At 48.0% G+C, this 19,754-nt stretch overlaps 2 protein-coding genes, 1 long non-coding RNA gene and 1 other non-coding gene across 4 annotated transcripts; 1 reads left to right on the top strand and 3 right to left on the bottom strand.

Annotated features, from left to right (window-relative positions):
- Window positions 1–8,357: 8,357 nt before the first annotated feature.
- LOC112877914 lies at window positions 8,358–9,136 on the bottom strand. The gene has a single exon (XM_025942286.1). It carries the CDS (start codon window positions 9,115–9,117, stop codon window positions 8,479–8,481), a length of 639 nt encoding a protein of 212 aa, XP_025798071.1. The 5' UTR covers window positions 9,118–9,136; the 3' UTR covers window positions 8,358–8,478.
- A 1,548-nt stretch (window positions 9,137–10,684) lies between these two features.
- On the bottom strand, window positions 10,685–11,139 carry LOC112874246. The gene is made up of 3 exons (XR_003224920.1): window positions 11,017–11,139; window positions 10,860–10,915; window positions 10,685–10,767 (listed from the first exon to the last, which is right to left on the bottom strand). It is a non-coding gene; the product is annotated as an uncharacterized LOC112874246 (long non-coding RNA).
- Window positions 11,140–12,198: 1,059 nt separating this feature from the next.
- On the bottom strand, window positions 12,199–12,271 carry TRNAA-AGC. The gene has a single exon. It is a non-coding gene; the product is annotated as a tRNA-Ala (tRNA).
- An 804-nt stretch (window positions 12,272–13,075) lies between these two features.
- Window positions 13,076–19,545, top strand: LOC112873803 (BRCT domain-containing protein At4g02110-like). Its single transcript, XM_025936862.1, has 10 exons — window positions 13,076–13,221; window positions 13,353–13,442; window positions 13,525–13,629; window positions 13,728–13,829; window positions 14,154–14,238; window positions 14,915–14,981; window positions 15,073–15,117; window positions 15,223–18,237; window positions 18,470–18,686; window positions 18,841–19,545. The coding sequence occupies exons 1-10, from the start codon at window positions 13,123–13,125 to the stop codon at window positions 19,417–19,419; spliced, it is 4,404 nt and encodes a 1,467-aa protein (XP_025792647.1). The 5' UTR covers window positions 13,076–13,122; the 3' UTR covers window positions 19,420–19,545.
- The last annotated feature ends 209 nt before the right edge of the window (window positions 19,546–19,754 follow it).

Here is a 19,754-nt window from a genome sequence, read left to right as displayed (position 1 = left end):
AATGTTTTGTCGTGTTTGGACCAGCCAATAGTTTGCGCGCGGAAAATTGATGGATTAATTGGATGATTGTTCCTTATATGAAGATTAATTGACCGATCATTTCCTTTCCAACTTCATGTGTATTTAGTGGACAACAGAAACTCAAAAGGCAAACGCCTGGAAAGCAATCTAACAACATTACCTCGGGCACCTTGTTCATTTCTTAAGACTACTGATCTATCTGAGAATTCTTAGGGTTGCATTCTTTGCGGGACGGTGGTTTCATTCCTTTTCTAGATACCTGCAAAAAAAATCCTTTTCTAGATGAATTTCAATGTACACAAAGTTAGAGATGATCAAAGTTTTAATGTTCGATAGGTTAATTGTATGTGATACAAAATGCCACTCTCCTATGACTAGATAGAGTAGAAAGTTCAAAAATATAGGTCTAAAGTGAATAGTAATGAGTAGAGCTAATGACCGGAGATTTGCGACAAACATGATTCGCAATAAAATGTTATGATGTCGACACTATGCACACGGGTTTGAGCGTAGCGTTGATGTCAAAACGAGTTGTGGCGCAGAAACAAGAGGCGAGCTATCAACATATGTACCGATTGCGATGAGCCGGTGACTACTATTCGTGGTTCGTCGAGTAAATGCCTCGATGGTATAGGAGTGGGGTGGGACGGAGGCTCTAGAGCCTCCCCCCTCCCCCCCAACACGCACACAACCCCACCCCCACCAAAAAAATGCTTTGTAATTAGAGGACACACATAACATGCCCAAAGTTAAATTTAATAAAATCCCATTGTTATTGCATACAAAACATGTTAATTCATAATATTCTGATGTTCGTAAAAGTCTAATTATGAAATTATCCCAAACCCCGTTCTCAGTCTCTCTGATTCAAAATATTATTGCTTTAGCCTTCTTTATAGGACCTTTAAAACACTTTGTTATTCGGCTTTGGTTTAGTTTTTTCAGTCTCACCCATCTTTAATTGTACTGTTAACTAGCTTGTTTTGTTTGCGCATGCCTGCACACTTTGTATAATATTAATTGAGGGCAAGATATTTATTTTATCCACCACCTTAATTCTTATGCTCAATTGAAAACAACAAAATATTATGAATTGCAGGTAGCATATGGTTATCATATTTAATTCAATATTATTCCATACTACCATGACAATTATATATGTCATGTCACAAAGAAGATTGGTATGCTAGTAGCTGCTTGCTTTGTCTGTTTTGTACGAGGTATATTCCATTTTGTTAGAGCAACTCCAGCAGCAAGGCTTCTACTTAGGCTGCTACTCAAAAAATAGAGGTCGAGAGAAAAAAAATCTGCTCCAGCAGGGTTCCTACTTGGATCCCTACTCTAGGCACCCAAATCCCTCCATCCATCCCCATCTCCCACGGGTGGTTAGAGGCCTCCCTACTTTTGTGTTGAACAGTTTCTCCCTCCCGCGCGCGAATCTTCCAAAGTCAAGTCCGATTGGGTCGCGCTCGCTTGAATCCGGCGCCTGTGCCCCGCTCCTTTGCACCACCGCACAAGCTGGCCATGACGCGTCTGCCGTGGCACGCCCGCTCGTCTGCGCCGCCGCACGGGCCGGCCGAGCGCCCCCGCTCGTCCGCCCTGCCACACACGTCATCTGCTCAGTGAAGACCTCCCAGATCTTGAGCATGGGGGACGGCGCACACGGCGGATGGAAAAGCTCTCCAACCTTCTCAATTGGACGCTCGGAGCTCTGCTGGCTCGCTGCTCGGCCTCCACCGCCCCTGCCTAGAGTTCTGCCACCTGTTGCTCGGGCTCCGACACCCCGGCCTGGTCGCCCGGAGCTCCGCCGGCCCGCTGCTCGGCCTCCACTACCCCCGCCTGGATCTCGCGACCGCCGGCGCCACTCGGAGCTCTGCCGTTCTGGATCGGGACTGGACCGGGACGGGGAGATAGAAGAAAGGATGGAGAGGGAGGAGAACGGGTCCCACGTGTTATGATAGAAAAAAATTAGACTCTGATATATGGGTCCCACCTGACATATTGAAGTGAGGGCTAAAATGTGGGGGCTAAAATGTAGGGGCTATTAGTGGAGTTGAACATAAAAATAAAGCTCCAAAAAATTGGGGCCAGACCTTGCTAGAAAAGGTAGGGGCTTAGAGTAGAGGATATTACTGGGATGCTCTTAGGTCAAAATAGTGAGAAAAATTACTCTATTAGTATTTTGTTTGGGATAAAAATATATATTTACAAAATACATATATTTCAGTACAAATCTAGTAACATCAAAGATTTCTCTCAACGAAATGAAATAAATCCTATAATTTTAAACTGCGAGAATACTAAAGCAAAGGTATCTCGTCTGTAGTCGGTACTCCGTAACAATGCCATACAATATACTTGATGTGACACCCTAACACATCAAACAGCGAACCGGATCTTTTCTAGTTTCTTTTTGATCAAAAAGTTATTTTTCTAGTTAAACCTACACTACCACATTAGCGAGCCATCGGATTTTCTTTTGCAGGGACCAGCGACGAACTAACCGACCTCTACCATTTTTCCATGTCGCCGCCGCATCAGTCGGACCACTGGCCATCAACCGTGGATTGAATGTTAACGTGGACGGCCGGGCCCAGAGACGACGATCCCGGCGAAAGCTACATGATCGGGCGAGACGAACTCCGAACGTCCGCGCAGAGCCTTGCCAGATGGCCAGCCATGGCGGTGTAGTGGTTGCCCCGGCCGTTCAAGACGTGGAGGGCGAAATGGCGCATGCCTCCTCTGGCGACGCGCCCTGGAAGACCTGGAAGGATCACACGCCGCCACCCCCCCCCCCCCCCCCCAAAATCCCGGCATCGTCTTCTTGGATGGAGTGGAGAGGTGGCCGTCGAGTCCCGAATGCCCATTGTTGGCATCCATCTTAGGATTCAGAAAACTCACGCGAAACCAAGGAGCTAGCATCGTTAGCAATCAGAAAGACACCATCATGCATCGTTAACAATCTCTCTGCTGATCGATCCGAGCCTGCTGTTTTGCTGGTCTCGTCGAGTTGCGACAAGAGAGGCTTCATGAGCCGCTCCTCCGCGCCCAACGGTCCATGAGTCACGGTCCTTTCTCCTCGTTTCCCCCATGGTTTTGGAAGAAGGCATCTCCCTTCAATGCCACGGCACATGCCGAACCCTCGAATCGAAATAATACCCGTCGCTGACCGCCACGGCACATGCCGCCACTTTCTCGCCCCAGGATTCGGGGCTTGCCCGGTCGGGCGAGTCAGATCCCGTCCTCGGTCCTCCCCCAGCGAATCATTAAGGCGAAACCAGGCGCAGCCGCGCAGGGCAGGGCTAACCGAAACGTGCCGATTCTGTTTCTCCCTGACGATGGCGCCCGTTCCCGGGGGGCTCAGGCCCTGTACCGCGCGCTGCGCGGCGATCATGCGTGCTCCTTCCGCCCGCTCTCCTGTAGCGCCTTGTCGTTTACTCCACAACCTAGGCTCCCTCCGCCCGTCGACGGCGGCCGGGACCCTGCTCGCTTGCCATCGTTGTCGCGAGGAATCATGCTCCGGGGACCATGCCCGGCAGGCTGTTCTACGACGCGATACAGTACATGACGAATCGTTCGGCTGGACTGGGACATGTGGAGGGATGGCGAGGCGCGGGTGTCAATGCGAAAGAAATGGCGCCGCTGCCACCAGTGCACGGACACTGCTGGAAGCGTGCGTGAATCATTTTGGTCCCGGTACTCGAAGATTCGAATCCTTCAATCCCAGATTCTTTCTTGTCAAACTGTAGTTGGAATCGTACTGTGCACTGTATGTGTGACATTTAAGCCTTTGTTTAGATGAAGAGTATAGCTTTCGGCCTCTTGGCTAACTAGTGAGGCGTACGACCGTTAAACTCACTCACATCAAAGTAATGGACACTACCAAAAAAAAGTAATGGACACTAGAATTTGAACCATAACGGACACTAAAATGTGTTTAAGGAACCTAAAAAATAAAATCTTATTTTGTGTTGCACATGACATAAAATTTCTTTTTTAAAATTAAGTGAGCAGTTAGAGACGCATGCATATATACAATTATGAACCTAACAAACATCTAAGTCGGCTTGAAGTCTAAAACTTCACCACTACAGGATCTGATTTTGCAGACCAGAAAGTCTATAAAGAGAATAACTATCTCTTAGAAACTGTAGATTAACCATATACTTTTGTAATAATCCTTCATTTTCTTTTTTTTTGGCACACACTTATGATGGCCATGTGGGTGTATCCTAGCGCATATCTAATTAAACAAGACTGGGGACATAACTGCACACAGGGAAGGTATGCTTCGCGACCACTTAATTAACACATATACTATCCAATCAATCATAGAACAAAATCTAGTAAAATGTCTAGAACTTAACTCGTGCAAACACATGTTCCGTCATAAGAAACCTAAGCCGAGTGCCATCGTTTTCTTTTCACAAAACAAAACCAAGTGCCCAAGTCCAGTTAAATCGAATACATTTTCATGAAAAAGATTTGGATGGCTCGGTTTTCTCCCTCGTGCATCTACAGCTACCCGGCCGGCCTGTAGTCACGCTCACACACTAACCGCTGCAAATGTGACGGAGGCGGAGGATCGCATTCTTCGCTCATCTACTTCACCGGAGACGACCGCAGTGATTCCAAGGAAATTAAAGAGGATCGGAATAAGAAAAAGGAGAGAGAGCACCGATAGCATAGCCCAGCACACAACCCACGGGGCCACGAACTGGTACCCAGCAGGACCTGTCTAGTAGGCGTCAGGAATCATGGCTGCCTCCACCATTGTACGCGCTCAAGTACCAGCGCAGCAGCGCTAGCTGCACCTATCGCTGGAGCGCTCTGCGCTCGTGGGCCGGCGCCTCACGTGCTCAAATAAACATGGGCATGGTATGAGACGACGGCGATGCATATGGGCCGGCGGGTGACTGGACCGACGGCGATCTCGCACTGCCCGGCGGCTAGCCAACCGCAGGCAGTGCTCGTAGAGGCGATAAGATCGGTCGACGCATCACGCGCACGCCTGTAACCCACATGTCGTCGTCGATGGGATGCCAGTTCGATCCACCGGGCGGCGGCCCGGCCCGGCCCGGCCCAGCCGGCGGGTTGCCGTCGTCGCCATTATGAACGTCCGGCTAGCCGTAGGGTAGAGGTCGCTTCGCTCTCGTCCTCTCTGCTCTCACGCGCAATGCGTGCTCGATCAGGATCTCATCAGGCTCTAACGATCGCGCGCGTCCCGACAGCGTCAGTGCCATGGCCGTACGATGTCGTGGTCGAAGGTTGCCGATCAATCGATCGATCCACCGTACCGGTCGGCGCCCGGCGCCGCTGGGTTAGTTGCCGTCGTCGCCCATGTAATGCACGCAAGCCGCGTGCGTGTTGCGTCCAGCTACGGTCGATATCTAATGGCCGCTAGCTGCTTGTCTCAAGGCCTCTCGGTCTCTCGCGAGCAGGCAATGATGAATGGACGGTCGCGATGCCTCTCGCGCTGACAGACTTATCTCCCTGAAGCTCTGACGATCTTAGATGGGTCTATAGAACTAGGAGTTGAATCTATAAACGGGACCCACGCTCCTCACTTCTCTCTTTCTCTTTCTCTCCCTCTCTCTATTCTATTTCTTGAAACCAGGTTCAGTAGATAGAACTAGGTTACTTCTCTGTAGAACCAACCCTACAATGTACAGAACCAGGATCCATGGCTGCATTTATTGCGTACAACTAGCTAAGACAACATGGCCATTGGAGAGGCCATTTAGCTTTCTACGTAGGTATATTTCTGTATCATCGCCTTGATTATTGAAATTCAACACGCAATGCATTATGCATGTGATCTATGGTGGGTCGTTAATTATTACCAGGGAACAGCACACTGCCCGGCCGGCTAGCCGCAGCGAGCGATTCATGCAGGTGATGATAACTTCGACGCGATGCAGGAGCCCAGGTGCCGTGCCGATCGATCCACCGTGCCGGTCGACGGCCCCGCGCGCCGGCCGTCGTCGTCGCCGCCCATGCACACCGTCACCGCCGCGTGCGTGTTTATTACGTCCAGCTCGGTCGGTCTACTAACGGTCCGCTATGCTAGCTAGCTGCCTGTCTCCTGCTCGATCTCTCACGAGCACGCAGCCGGTGATGAATCCGTATTCCGTGGTCAGGATCTCTCTCGCTGACGGACTCCCTCATCAGAGGCTCTGATCGCGCGCTAATAGCATCTTGATTGAATACCGACATGGCGACATGCAAGCCAAGGCATATATGATCGACGGCGGGTAACCAAAGGTAAGCGCACGTGTTTGGTTCGCGACCTGTCTCCGGCTGCCGGGTGATTGTGTGCGCTAGTACTAGTTTTTTTCATTAGTTCCGATTGGAAACTGGCTTTAGTTCCTATTTTCCAATCGGGACTGTCAATCCAAGATTAATGTGTTAAACTTTTTGTTCCGGTAGCTATTTAACTAGGACTAAATCCAAGACTAATGTGCCAAACATTTTTGTTCCGGTAGCTATTCAACTAGGACTAAAGTAATTTTTCGAAAACAAAAAAAATCAGCTGCCGTCCGCCGGGGCTGGCCAGGCCGTCGCTCGCCGGACCAGGCCATCCACGCCGCTCGCATCCCCTCCCGTTCCTCTAGCATCCCCCACCAGTAGTGCCGATAATCATTCGAAGAAACAATTACAAAACATTGAATCGGCCGATAGAAAATCAATAGATCCAGCAAATCATTCAAAAAATCTATCACAAGATAGATCCATTCCATACAATCCCACATGCATCTCTATTTTAGAAAAGTAAAAGAAAAGGAAAAAAAACACCCACGGCGGCGACCATCCCCACCCCCTGCGCTTGGCCACGTGCGGTGGTGGTGGCTCGTCGACCCGCATCCGCACCCGTTCCCGCCAGCGCTTGGCCGTGGCTCGCCGGCCCCCGCTCACGCTGGGCCGCACGTCGGGCATCCCCGCCCCCGCCCCTGCGCCTGGCCGCTCGCAGTGGCGGCTGCTGCTGCTCGTCGACCTGCGCCCACGCTTAGTGGCGGCTCGCTAGCCTCCGCCCGTGCCGAGGAGGGAGAGAGGGAAGCTTAGGGAGGAAGGGGGAGGAAGCTTGAGGGTGCAGTGGCTGGGAGTGTCGAGGGAGGAAGAGATAAGGTTGAGGGAGGATAGAGGAGAGCTAGAGTTAAATAAAACAAAGAGAGGTCGGAGCCTGAGCCTGCACCGTGAACGTATTTTGTCTCGGTTGGGATATCTAATCGGAACTAAATACTATCTTTTAGTCCCAGTTGGAGTCACCAACTGGGACTAGTGTATTTAATCTCGGTTGGTGACTCCAACCGGGATAAAAGGCATCTCTGTGCTCTCCACCAGCCCCTAGCTATTGGACCCGTGAACGTATTTTGTTCCGGTTGGAGTCCCCAATTTAGTCTCGGTTGGTGACTCCAACGGATCAGAAGGCATCTCTCTGCTCTCCATCAACCCCTAGCTATTGAACCTGTGACCAAAGTTTTTATTAATTCCGGACCCAACAGCAACAGAATAAATATGAAGGACGAAAGGCCACTGGTGGTGTGACCGATGCAATCTGAGATGGATACTGAACGTCAAGGCATCCTTCTCCGACAAAGCCAGTGAACATGATTGATCACATCTCGTTGCCGCGACCCTCGCTGCGATGTGGAAGGTGCCGTGGAGAGGGCCAAGCCAGGTCGACCCCTTCAGTCAGGCCGCTCCGGCACCCCGCGTAAGCAGTTTCCATTATCAAACTGTGTGTAGTGGAGCACCGACCAAACAATAGCTTGGTTGATCTGTGGAGGTGGTTGTACCCTCATGTGTAGTCACAAAGAATTCAGTTGTGCCATTTTTTACTGGATGTGGGACAACCGAGATGGTAAGAAAAGCTGACACGCTGGGCATTTACAGTTTCAAGCTTCACACTCACGAATGGAAGGCTTAACAATACTGTTTTATCCGATCCTTGGCAGTCTGCTATACCTCTCGAGAAGCATTTTCCGTATTCCCATTTCACGGTGGGTTTGCACGATTGCATCATTAATATTTTGTTGGGAAATTTCCTTTCATCATTTTTTTTTAACTCTGTCGCAATCGCTCTCTGCAGAACTTGGTTCAGACCGCTCTTGCTGAGGGCAATTCTGCAAGAGATAATGTCATCTATACAAAGTTTGAGAAGATAACCGACCTCTGATCTTCCAGTTTGAAGTTAGGAAGTCTGCCTGACTGTCGGTTCGAAGTGAAGATACTTCTTGTCCATATGAGATTCATGTGGGAGCCTTGATCAAAGGTGATAGTTGAAAAAAAAAATCAACAGTGACAGATAATTTCCAAGAAGATGTTTTTTCCATTTCTTTACCATACAAAATGTGAACTCGTGGAATGAATAGCACACTTATAGAATGGCCTAAACTAAATCTGGTACTGCTAACAAGCAACGCTTTTGTATGTTTACTTGAAAATGCTTTTGCGTCTTCAGTGACCAAGGAGGAACAGCCAGGCACCGCCGAGAAAGGCGAGCAGCTTCAGAGGAGCTTTAACAACCTTGCTGCCACCGCTGCCTTCGTCGTCGCCGTAGATGTCCGGGTAGTCGCCCAGGTGCGGCTCCAGATCGTTGAAGTCACCTCTCCTGACGGTGTGGCTGCAGCCCCGCCTGAGCGCGTAGCGGACGTCCTCCACGGATGCGCCGTTGTAGAACGCGAACCCATCCAGCGCGCTGGCCACGCAGTTGAGCACGTCCTCCGTCTCCACCACGCACGCGCCGCCGCAGTAGCGGTCGACCGCCCCGGCGGGCACGGCGAGGACCCCCGACGGGTTCAGCCTGAACGCGCCCTCGCAGCAGCTGTACACCTGGCCGTCCTCGAAGCACTGCAGCGACCGCGCCGGCAGCAGCAGGTCCGGCAGCAGGGGATCCACCGGGGCGTCATCTGCGGCCATGTAGCTTGGATTCATTTGGGCGACGTGCGTGTCGCGCTCCTTGTTTGGTGTGGACGCACGGGGTGATCGATGGTGAGCATGCCCCTGACCTGGCTCGCAGAAGGTCGCGCAGAGGCAAAGGACGGCCGCGAGACGGCCGCACCAGCGCCGGCCGCGGCGAGCAGAGAGGTCGGCCATCGGCGAACGGGCATTAACAGGCCGGGCTCTCATTCAGGCTTACGCAAATTGTCAGTGATTTAAGATGCGAGCAAGAAGTAAGCCGGCGATCGAGCTGAGTTCAAACCTACCCGAGCTGCCCGCTTCTTTTCCCCGCGATAGTTTGACGGTTCATGGATGCATGTTTGGAGATAAGATAGAAAGCCCAAATTTACAGTAGGTTGGACGATAGTGGAACATGTCAACAGGTACTGAATTGAGCTGCTTGGGAACGGCTGTTTGAGCAGTGGTTTGTGCCAGAAATGCTAGACTACGTAAGACTCTGGTTTTTAAGCAGTTTTTGCTTGGCAGTCTGAGTACTGTTAGTGTCTGCTGGCTATTAGGCGTAGAAATCGTCAGTTGAGCCTCTGGTTTAAAGTTGTTTGCTTTGCAGTATGCGTTCTGCAGTTTTCTATTGGTCGTAGATATTTAACTATGAGTGTTCGAGGTCGGGAGTTTCCTTTAATCTCAAAAACGTAGTATAGTACCCACAAAGCTGCTCCTTTTGTTACTGCTTGGCCGGACCTGATGTTCCCTTGTTACTGTTTGCCTATTTGGTGGGAAACAGAAGACGAGGGAGGGAGGGAGGCTTGCGCCGTGCTTGACTCGACTTTGGCGTGCCGCATCATGCGTGCTCGCTCTCGTTTTCCCTGGATTTGGCCATACTATTATCGTTAGCAAACGAATCCCGTGCGCTGTACAAGCTAAGTAGCTAACTGCATTGTTTAAGGGCTACTAATACTTCTAGAAGCCGTCCTTATTTGCTTTATTTTTTTAATAGAAGAAAAGGAAAATACTTGATGGATGCCGCAGAAACTGCACCGAACCGTAACAACCAGGTGTTCCCCTGTGCACGTGAACAGCTCGTCACAGTGTGATAGTCTGATAGACTGGCATAGTAGTACACTGGTACTGGAATCGCAAGACCAAGCCCCCGTGCTAAACGCACATCGTTACACGGTCGGCACAGATAGTGATGGCAAGTAGTACTACCCCTGTTTGCGCTGTCTTCACTCACGGACCAGCTAGAGCATCAGCCCCCATACTGTGCGGCCACGACGACGATGATGCCCACCCATACGAGGCTGCCGACGCGACGAGGCCCGCCGGCCGCGCCGTTCGCCGCGGGAACTGCTGCACCGGCAGTAGCCGCGCCTGATCCGGACGCGCTCCGGGCCACCTTGCCGGACGCGGCAGAGCTGCTGCCGCGCGCGCCGCCCTTCAGAGCGCCTGCACGCCGCGAATTAAGGAAACGCGGAAGCGTCACGAGAAATAAATACTTGGTCACTTGGACGGCGTAGGCGCTACAGCTATCTCACCATGGGCGGCGGGAGGGTCGTCGCCTGCGGCGCCGGCGCCGGCACAGGACATCTGGAAGACGGCGCGGACGCCCTGCATCAGGCCGGCGCTGTAGCCCTGGAAGTTGGACAGGATGCCGTCCACGCAGTCCGCCACCAGCATCATGTGCCCGAAGCACGGAGCGCCGCACAGCGCCGCGCCCGCGTTCGGGCTCGTGGGGAGCTTGTCCAGCAGTAAGCCTGCGCTGCCATGCGGGCCGGCGACGCCACCGTGCGCCCCTGGTGCGGCGGCGCCGGTGGCGATCCCCATTTGCTTCAGGCAGCTGTTGATCACCTGCACGGCACGTGTTTGGGGGGAAGACATTAGCTAGACAGCGGGTCAACGCCAATGGTTTCGTTCTCATATGTTTTGGTCTTGGCACGTACCGTGTGGTTATCAAAGCACAGAGCTGCTCTTGCTACGATCTGGACTGCATCTTGTGCTGTTCGCGCCAAAAAAACAGAAGAAGGGAAAATTCAACACGGTAAGCTTTTTGTAAATTGCAATGACCGGAGATGGGATTCGCGCGCATTGCTCTGTCACCTTTGCAGGAAGTCATGGCCACGCACAAGATAACCACAGCTGCAGTAGAAACGGGTAGCAGCTTGGATGAAAGGCGAGCCATTAACAGAAGCAGCGAGTGACAAATCTCGTTTCTGCAGAAACGCGAAGCCGATTGCTCGCAGCTGCCTCTGTGGGCTGTGGCTGTGGTTCTAAGACGAGCACGCTGATCAATATATACAGGCCTGGATTCCTCTGCCGAAACCGACATCGCACTCTAAACTGAAAACTAAAGTAATGATCCTTTCTTGTATACGCCGGTTGGAGTAGTACGTAGCAGCAGCTACCTAACCGGCATTTCCTATTTCACCAAGTTGAAAAAGTAGGTGCACGCAGCCGATCAACAACCTTTTTCTTGCTCATCCTAACTAGATTATTTTTTTCACGTTGAAGTACAGCTGCCTCGGGCCTAAACAAAAGTGCGTACATATGCTACCAAGACTGCAAAAGATTTACTAACGAAACCGGTCCTTTGCGGATCTCCCTTGAACAGGCTTTTCTGTGGGCGTGGTCTGATACTCTGATGCAAACATAGCCATAAGAGCATTGATTTTAGCCATAAGAGCATACGGCATTTGGCTATTGCGTGGATCCACTAGTAGGCAGTTGGTTGTCGTACCAGCTGATACTAACTAGTAACTACGTGCTCGCTCAGCATCCATTGACGCCGCCTACGAATGGAAGCTCTGCGAATGGAAATCAAAGCAAAGCTGTGCACCGGCTGGTCCAGATAAAAGAATGCAAGGACGCGAGCCTTGCACGGTCCTCGCATTTTCTTTTCTTCGACAGGCATGAGGGGGGTCGGAGATGTAAGCAGATCATCTGAAGTTCTGAACTGGCAGATTGACTTCAGATAGGATGGCGCCATGGCGATCCATTGGTGTGATGACGGATGACAAATTGACAATGTTCCAGGCAGCTAACTTCTAGGCTTGAGATTTGCTCATTTGCATAAGGAAGGAGATCCACGGAAGAGTAAGACGAACGAACCTTGCAAATTGTCCGTTATTAAGATCAGGATGTCATTGTTCGGTAGCTTAATGCTTCTGAAAGACTAGCAAGATGCAGTCGATGGCAAGCACTGAGCATATAGTTCAGAGTTCACTCGGCCGCAAAGCATTATCATCAATCAGGAAAAAGGAGGAGACGGGAAAAAAAATAAAGTGGAGATGCGGGGTATCGATCCCCGTACCTCTCGCATGCTAAGCGAGCGCTCTACCATCTGAGCTACATCCCCTTTCGTTTTTTTCTCTTTAAACAAATTTTAATAAAGAAACATATAGGATCTGAACCGACAAATCTTGCAAAGGACATCGATCATATAGGTTAAATCAATACAAACCTACAATTTACTGAGAAGTTATTGTATTAGCAGGAAACATAGGAATTACCATGGGTCGTGATCAGAATGTGGTGTACCAATATACCACATCAAGTTCTATATTATTTTTCCTTATTTGATGTAAGTCATTTGGGCCAATGTATGCAAAAACGGAAATAATAGGGCAATTTGTCTAAGGCAGTAAAGAAAAGCCAAAACTATCAGCAATGCAAATTAAAAACGGGTGTTCTATAGATAAAAAAACTTAAGTGTCCTTACAGAAAAGACCAATGATGTATTCTGCCCTAAACAATTTTTTTCATAAATAATGCGAGAAGAGATTACAACTTACAACCTACAATTAAGAGCTACTGGCACTAAAAGGTAGCAAAATAAGTGCGCGATTAAGAATTTGCTGCACTTTTTCTAAAAACAAATTACTACCTACAGTACACGAATATATGGCATAGATACAAGGATATGACAAAAAGCCCAATCCAGCCAGGTCCATATGTTCGACAAGCCGCACAGGCCCTACACCCAGCTAAAACAAAGAGAACGAAAGCGAGGCCCAAAGACCGAAATACCTTGACGGGTTGAAGCCTACCAAAAAAAAAAACTCGTTTCGTTTCCCTCCAAATCGAGATCCCAATTTGATTTCCCTCTTCCTGACCGGCTCTCGAATCTTCCCCTGTAAGCCACGCACGCACGAGCTCGGGCGCGAAAAATCCCCAAACCCAAACCCTAACCCCCTTCGGTTCCCGGCCATGGCCTCGCCCGGCACGGATGACGACATCGGCGACGAGCACCTGTTCGACGGCGTCCGCTTCTTCCTCGTCGGATTCGAGAGCGACGTCGCGTCCCAGGTGCGTCCGCGACTCCCCCACGCCTCATCCTCGCATTTCACTTTCGCTGCCTCAGTTTGGCTGCGGGTTTGCGACGATTTGGCTTGATTTGCTCCACCGGCTGATAAGTTCCGACGGCTTTCCGTGTGCAGTACCGGTCGGAGATGGAGCGGCGCGGCGGCGCCGACGCCGGGCCGTCGGGCAACGGGTGCACGCACGTGGTCGTGTCGAACCTCTTCTACGTGAGTTGGATTTGCAAATTGGTTTCTACCTGTCTTGGCGGTTTGGCTGGCAGACGGGCTCTGATTTTATTTTTCGGCGCAGGATGACCCGACGTGCGTGGCCGCGCGTGCAGAGGGGAAGAAGGTCGTCAGCGAGCAGTGGGTAGAGGACAGCTTGGATTGCGGGGAGCTTGCTGATGCTGATAGGGTTGGTTTTTGCTGCTAACTGTTCGGGTGCATCTGCTCCATTTCTGCATTGGCGCCATGGTTTAGTTTTGTGACCTGGTAATGTTTAGCTTTTGCCAGGTTATCTATTGGCCGGTGAGACATTCGAAGGGAATACCGGGTGCGCAATCACTGCTTATTTGCTTGACGGGTTACCAAAAAAACTATCGCGAATACATAACGGTAACAGCCTCCCAGTTTTAGCAATATGGTAACAAATGTAATGATTTCACATAATGGGATATCCGTATCCATAGTTTAAACAGTTCGACACACACAACTCAGAATGCCACATTTTGGATCTGGAGGATGTATATGCATAAATTTTAGAGCAACACCTTTTTGGAACTGGATGAAGTAGATGCATAAATTTAGTTAAATTTGTTATACATTCCACATCCAAATAAGAAATTATGTGTTGCATTCACACATAAGCTCTTGGGTACTGTACTTGCGCTTGTTATGTTAACTTATATTGAGGCGTTAATCTTCTAATTTTTTATGCAGAAAATGGTTTCTTTGATGGGAGCACGATTCTCCAAACCTTTGTTAGCAAATGCAGTCACTCACCTTATTTGCTATAAATTTGAAGGTGTGTTGTTTGTTTTATTGGTAAATCCGTGACATACATATAGATATTATGCTGAACTTTGTTACAATAAGCAATTTGTTCTGCTTCCTTTCGTTCCAAGGAATTTTATAGGTGTTGCCTTCTCCTTGTTTAACAAAGCTGTCCTTATATTGGCTACCATGTTCTTTAATGTGAGATGCACAGTACTCTTTCTAATAAGTGATTCTAAAGATCAGCTAAAAATTCTATATCTAATTCGAAATGGCAGCTGTGTTTCCAAGTTTGTTTGTAATGTACATTTGTAGCTCATCATCTGTGGTTTGGTTGTAGAATCAGCATTCCATAATAGATTGGACCTTGCGTGTTTAATTTTTTATGTTAACCATACAAAGGTTTAACCTCACCAACCATGTTTCACTTTTTTGTGGTGAAGAACCGAAAGAAATTCATAACTTAGAACCAGAAATTATGCATAAAAAAATCATCAAAGTAATCCATCGAGATAAATCATAACATGTCTATGAGATGTATACGCTTCTGGTCATTACTTTTTTCTCCTTGTATACCTACCCTGACCTTAACATTTGTAACGTAGGCATATGTTAAGCAAATGGATTTCTGACAATGATACATTGATTCTAGATAGTTCTGTAATGTGCAGTTGAATTTGACACCTCTATTTTCCATATAATGCTAGGTGAGAAGTATGAGGTTGCGAAAAAGGTGAACATCAAACTTGTTAATCACCGGTGGTTGGAAGACTGGTATTTCACAACCGCCTCTCCTAACTTAACTAGAAAGCCAGTTTGTTAACCGGATTGCTTATGTTTTGATTCATCCTCTTCACTATTTCAGCTTAAAGGCATGGAAAATTCTCCCAGTCGATGATTATAGTAAAAGGTAAGTAACATTGCATGTTTGTTCTTTGAAGTTTTCTTTTGAATTTCCTGATCTGACAGATTTATAATGCGCTGAAAACTAATTCTGGCTATTTATGTTATTCAGTACTTGGGATCTAGAGTTAATGGATGCACAAGTCAATGACTCTGAACATGAAGCAGAAGCTGCAGGTCCAAGGCCATTGAACAATAGGTCCAATGTCAGGTGCACCCCCAAATCAAAAAATTGCGAGGAAGCTTTTGTGGAGCCTGATGTCGATGCATCAAAGCGATCACCTATCACTCCCAGTGGCAATAGACAGGTAGTTGCAGGAGGGAATTTGAACACCCCTGGTAATACCATGAACACAGAATATGCAGACAGCAAGCCACATGATACTATAGGCCAAGGCAGTCCTAACTCTAATTTATTGGCAGTTTCTGCAATGGATGATGTCCTCGCACCCATTCAAACTTCATTCGGCCTCAGTCAAAAGAGAGATAACTCTGTAGTAAGGAACATAAATAGCCCTCTGCAGGAAGCTGAAGGAAAATATGTTGGTGTAAAGACACAGGACCTTGCAAGTGGTATTCTAGGCCCTCCAAGCTCAAGGGAAGTGACTGTTTTTAGTAATTATCATTTAAATACCTTGAATGGGACTCCAGGCATTCTAAATGTCCATACGGATAATGCTTCTGGAAAATCTTCTACCAGTCATGACCAGATCTATGTTGCTAAAGTCTTATTGACCAGCCCTTCGAGAGGAAATCAGTCTGTGAATGATCTCGATTCATCAAAAGTTAACAGATGGCAGCATCAGGAGAAGGATGGACCCTCAGGTACTGATGTCACAGGTGCTTGTTGGTTAACTACTGATGACATGGTCACCAATCATGAGTCCAATCCAAAATCAGGAGGTGATTCCAAATCCAACAGCATCAAGAACACAAGGAACTCTAAAAAGGCCTCTCGGAAGTCATTGTTACCAGAAGGGCGTTCAGTTAACCATATGGCATCACCTAAGAAGGCTGAAGAAAGCACACCAAGAGCTGACTCCAATATTTCTTCATTACAAATGGGACATCAAAAGATTTTTGAGCATGCTGACGTTCAGAGCATGAAAGGCAATGAAAATATAAAGACTGCGGATGGACTAGATGGTGCACATGCTCAGAAAAGGAAAAGCTTAGTGTCCCCATCTAGCCTAAACTTGCAAAAGGAAGATCCGGTTTCCGAAACTGGTCCTTTAGATTCTCCATTTGTTAGTTGGCTCAGTGATGCATCTGATGCCGAAGCTAATGCTTTAAGTTTTGGAAAGCAACAATCTAGCTTATCTACAAGCAGAAAAACAAGATCTAGGAAGACTTCTATCAAGCATGGTGGTCCCATTAATGGAATCAAGCTTCCTGAATCTTCTTCAAGTGATAAGAATGTAAAATCTTTGCCGAAAGCAAGAATGTCACTCAAAGCAATGGCAGAAAACAAATCCACGAGTCCTTCACCCACTGTTCAAGACGGAAGGACAAGGTCCAGTTTCTCCTTTCAAAATAAGGACAGGGAAGATACACAAGGTAGTGGTAATGCAGTGAATCAAGATTGCTTGCACGAGATAGGAAGTGCCTGCACAAAGGATCAGGCACATGACAAATCTGTACGCAGTTCAAGTATTTCACACGTCGTTTCCTCTTCTGGAAATGCTGGCACCAAGATAACTGATCCACTCAAAGTCAATGATAATGAAGTGGCAGTGGCATCAAATTCTGAACTTGAGAAAGTGGTGTCTGTTGCCAGTGTGAAAGAAGGCAAAAAACGATTTAAAGACACTTCAAGAAATGCTCTTGGTGAAACCAGTAATTCAAAGAAAGTAGCAACTCATGTCGGAAGGAATGCAGGTGCCAAGAGGCCTCGAGGTGCTAGTATTGAGGCTGAAGGATCACCTATTAACAGTGGTAAGAAAGTTGTTTCTGAGTCGTGGCCTGGTTTTCCTCATGAACATGCTGATCCAGCCTCTAAAAGTGGCTGCAGCTCGGCAAGTGCAGCTGAACTCAAAACAAATCCTCCAAAGAAAGCACTGATTTGTAGAGTAACAGATATTGTTGCAAAGAGGACACGAAATGCTTGCGCCAAGATAGATGACGCACGGCTAGCTTCTGGATTGGAATTCAGTAAGGTGAATTCTCAAGAACATATTGAGATAAACCCCAAAAAGTTCTTTGACATTCAAAATGCTGATGAACATCAAAGAAATTCGCCGAAGAAAATACCAAGCACCAGAGTAAGTAATAAAGCTGCTAAGAGGTCACGGAAATCTGACACCAACACAAGCAATGAAACACTGGTTGACAAAAGCGAGACAGTGGCGACTGGTTCATTGTTTGATGATTTGTTTCCCTCAGACAATGTTGAAGAATGCCCTAAAAATCTTTCTAGTTGTGCAAGTGCTAGTGACTGTGGAACACTTACCCCCAAGACCATATCGAATGCCAGAATTAGGAATGCAGTTCCCAAGAGGAAAATGAAAACTGTAGAAGACAAGTCAGGTAGTAAGTGTGGCAAAGTTGGTACTGCCATTGCATCAGTAGCAAAAGCTGTCTCATCAAAGAGAGCCGAAAAGATTTCATGCAATATCAACAAAGTAACTGCTGATCAGGACTCCGAGAAATCCAATAAGGATGTGATAAGGGATGTTTCTGGATTGTTTTGCCAAGATTCTGGCACTGTAGACAAGCAAGAAGGACCACACAATTCTAAGTTGAGAAGCAGCAAAAGAAATAAAGTTCCAACTTCATATCATGAAAAGGAGAACAGACTAGACTGTAGTAATCTCAACTCTAAATCAAATAGAACTGGCAGTTTGTGTTCCAAATCTGATGCAAAATCAATTGAGAAACGCACACTAGTGCTCAGTGAACACCAAAGGGTAAAAGGAAGTAAATCTGGAGCCTTGACCTTGAGTGAACCTTCATTATTTATTTTGAGTGGAGATCGTGAGCAGAGAAGGGAGTATCGCTCAATTCTTAGACGCCTGAAGGGACGAGTTTGTAGGGATTCACATCATTGGACATATGAAGCAACACATTTCATTGCCCCAGATCCTCTTAGGAGAACCGAGAAGTTCTTTGCAGCAGCTGCAGCAGGCAGGTTAGAACAAAGATCTAGGTTATTAAGATTCTACATCTTAAAGTATTTCTTAACATTTATTGTATGGCCCTTTATCAGTGTGAGATATGCATGCAACTGTATGGATTCACTGAACAAATGAACATTATTTGCTAGTTTATTATGTTAACATTTTATCATCATTCTAGGATTGTGTAGCAAAATTCTGTCTTTTCACAAAATCTGAATGCTCTCAGCTTCTTTCTCCAATTAGGTGGATACTCAAAAGAGAGTACTTGACGTCGTGCATTGAGGCAGGCAAGTTTGTGGATGAAGAACCATTTGAATGGTTTGGTACAGGCCTTAATGATGGAGAAACAATCAGCTTTGACGCACCCAGAAAATGGCGAAATATAAGGCAACAGATGGGACATGGTGCCTTCTACGGAATGCAGATCGTTGTCTATGGACAGCTCATATTACCAACGCTGGTAAGAGTTCTTTGCTTAATCAACTCATCTGGCAAGACTTATAACACTGGTGTCTGTGGAAACTAATTCACATTGTAGGTGTCTATATAACTTTATACTTGCCAGACTGATTTTGTTTTGTTCTGTCTAAATTTAGTGTTCCTCTTCTTGCCAGGATACAGTGAAGCGCGCTGTAAAAGCTGGTGATGGCACCATTTTGGCAACATCACCACCATACACTCGATTTCTAGACTCTGGAGTTGACTTTGCCGTGGTATCAGCGAGCATACCTAGAGCAGACGCATGGGTTCAGGAATTCATCAGGCACGGTATTCCCTGTGTCAGTGCTGATTATCTGGTTGAGTACGTCTGCAAGCCTGGCCACCCCCTCGATCGACATGTTCTCTTCAAGACGAACAATCTGGCCAACAAGTCCCTTGAGAAACTCAAGAAGAACCAGGACGAGATGGCCACCGAGGAGACGGAACAGTCGGAAGACGAAGACGAAGACGATCCGGAGGACCTGAGTTGCTCGGCGTGCGGGCGCAAGGACCGGGGAGAGGTGATGCTGATCTGTGGCGACGAGGACGGTGAAACCGGTTGTGGGATCGGTATGCACATCGACTGCTGCGACCCTCCCCTGGACGCTGTCCCCGACGACGATTGGCTGTGCCCCAAGTGCGCCGTACCGAAAGCCAAGACAAAGCGTACTAGGGGCACTGAACGCAAGGCAAGGGGATCCAGGCGAAGGTGATCCGGTGATGTTCTGTACTACACACCCTTGTTGTATTGAACGGAATAAATGAACCAATAATCGGAGCCATTGTAAAGTTATCAGAAATGCCGTCTCAGCATTTCTTTGATGACCATTATTCATGTTGTTTGTTGTCATTGTGTTAGGCTGGTAAATGGAGCGATGCCAGTGCACTGCATGTCCGCTTCTTCATGATTCCATCTCTTCTGCTAAACAGACGATCGGATGTCAGTTGAGCCGTGAACATCCCAGCAGTCCAGATAGCCCAGTAGAGCTTCTGGGCCGGGCGTTAGCTTGGGCCATTGGCCTGGGCCACCTCTACTCTTTCCTTTTAA

This window comes from Panicum hallii, chromosome 9, assembly GCF_002211085.1.
Source record: "Panicum hallii strain FIL2 chromosome 9, PHallii_v3.1, whole genome shotgun sequence".
NCBI classification, from domain to species: domain Eukaryota; kingdom Viridiplantae; phylum Streptophyta; class Magnoliopsida; order Poales; family Poaceae; genus Panicum; species Panicum hallii.
Note: the sequence above shows the minus strand (reverse complement) of the source record. Positions and strands in the feature narration are given on the sequence as shown.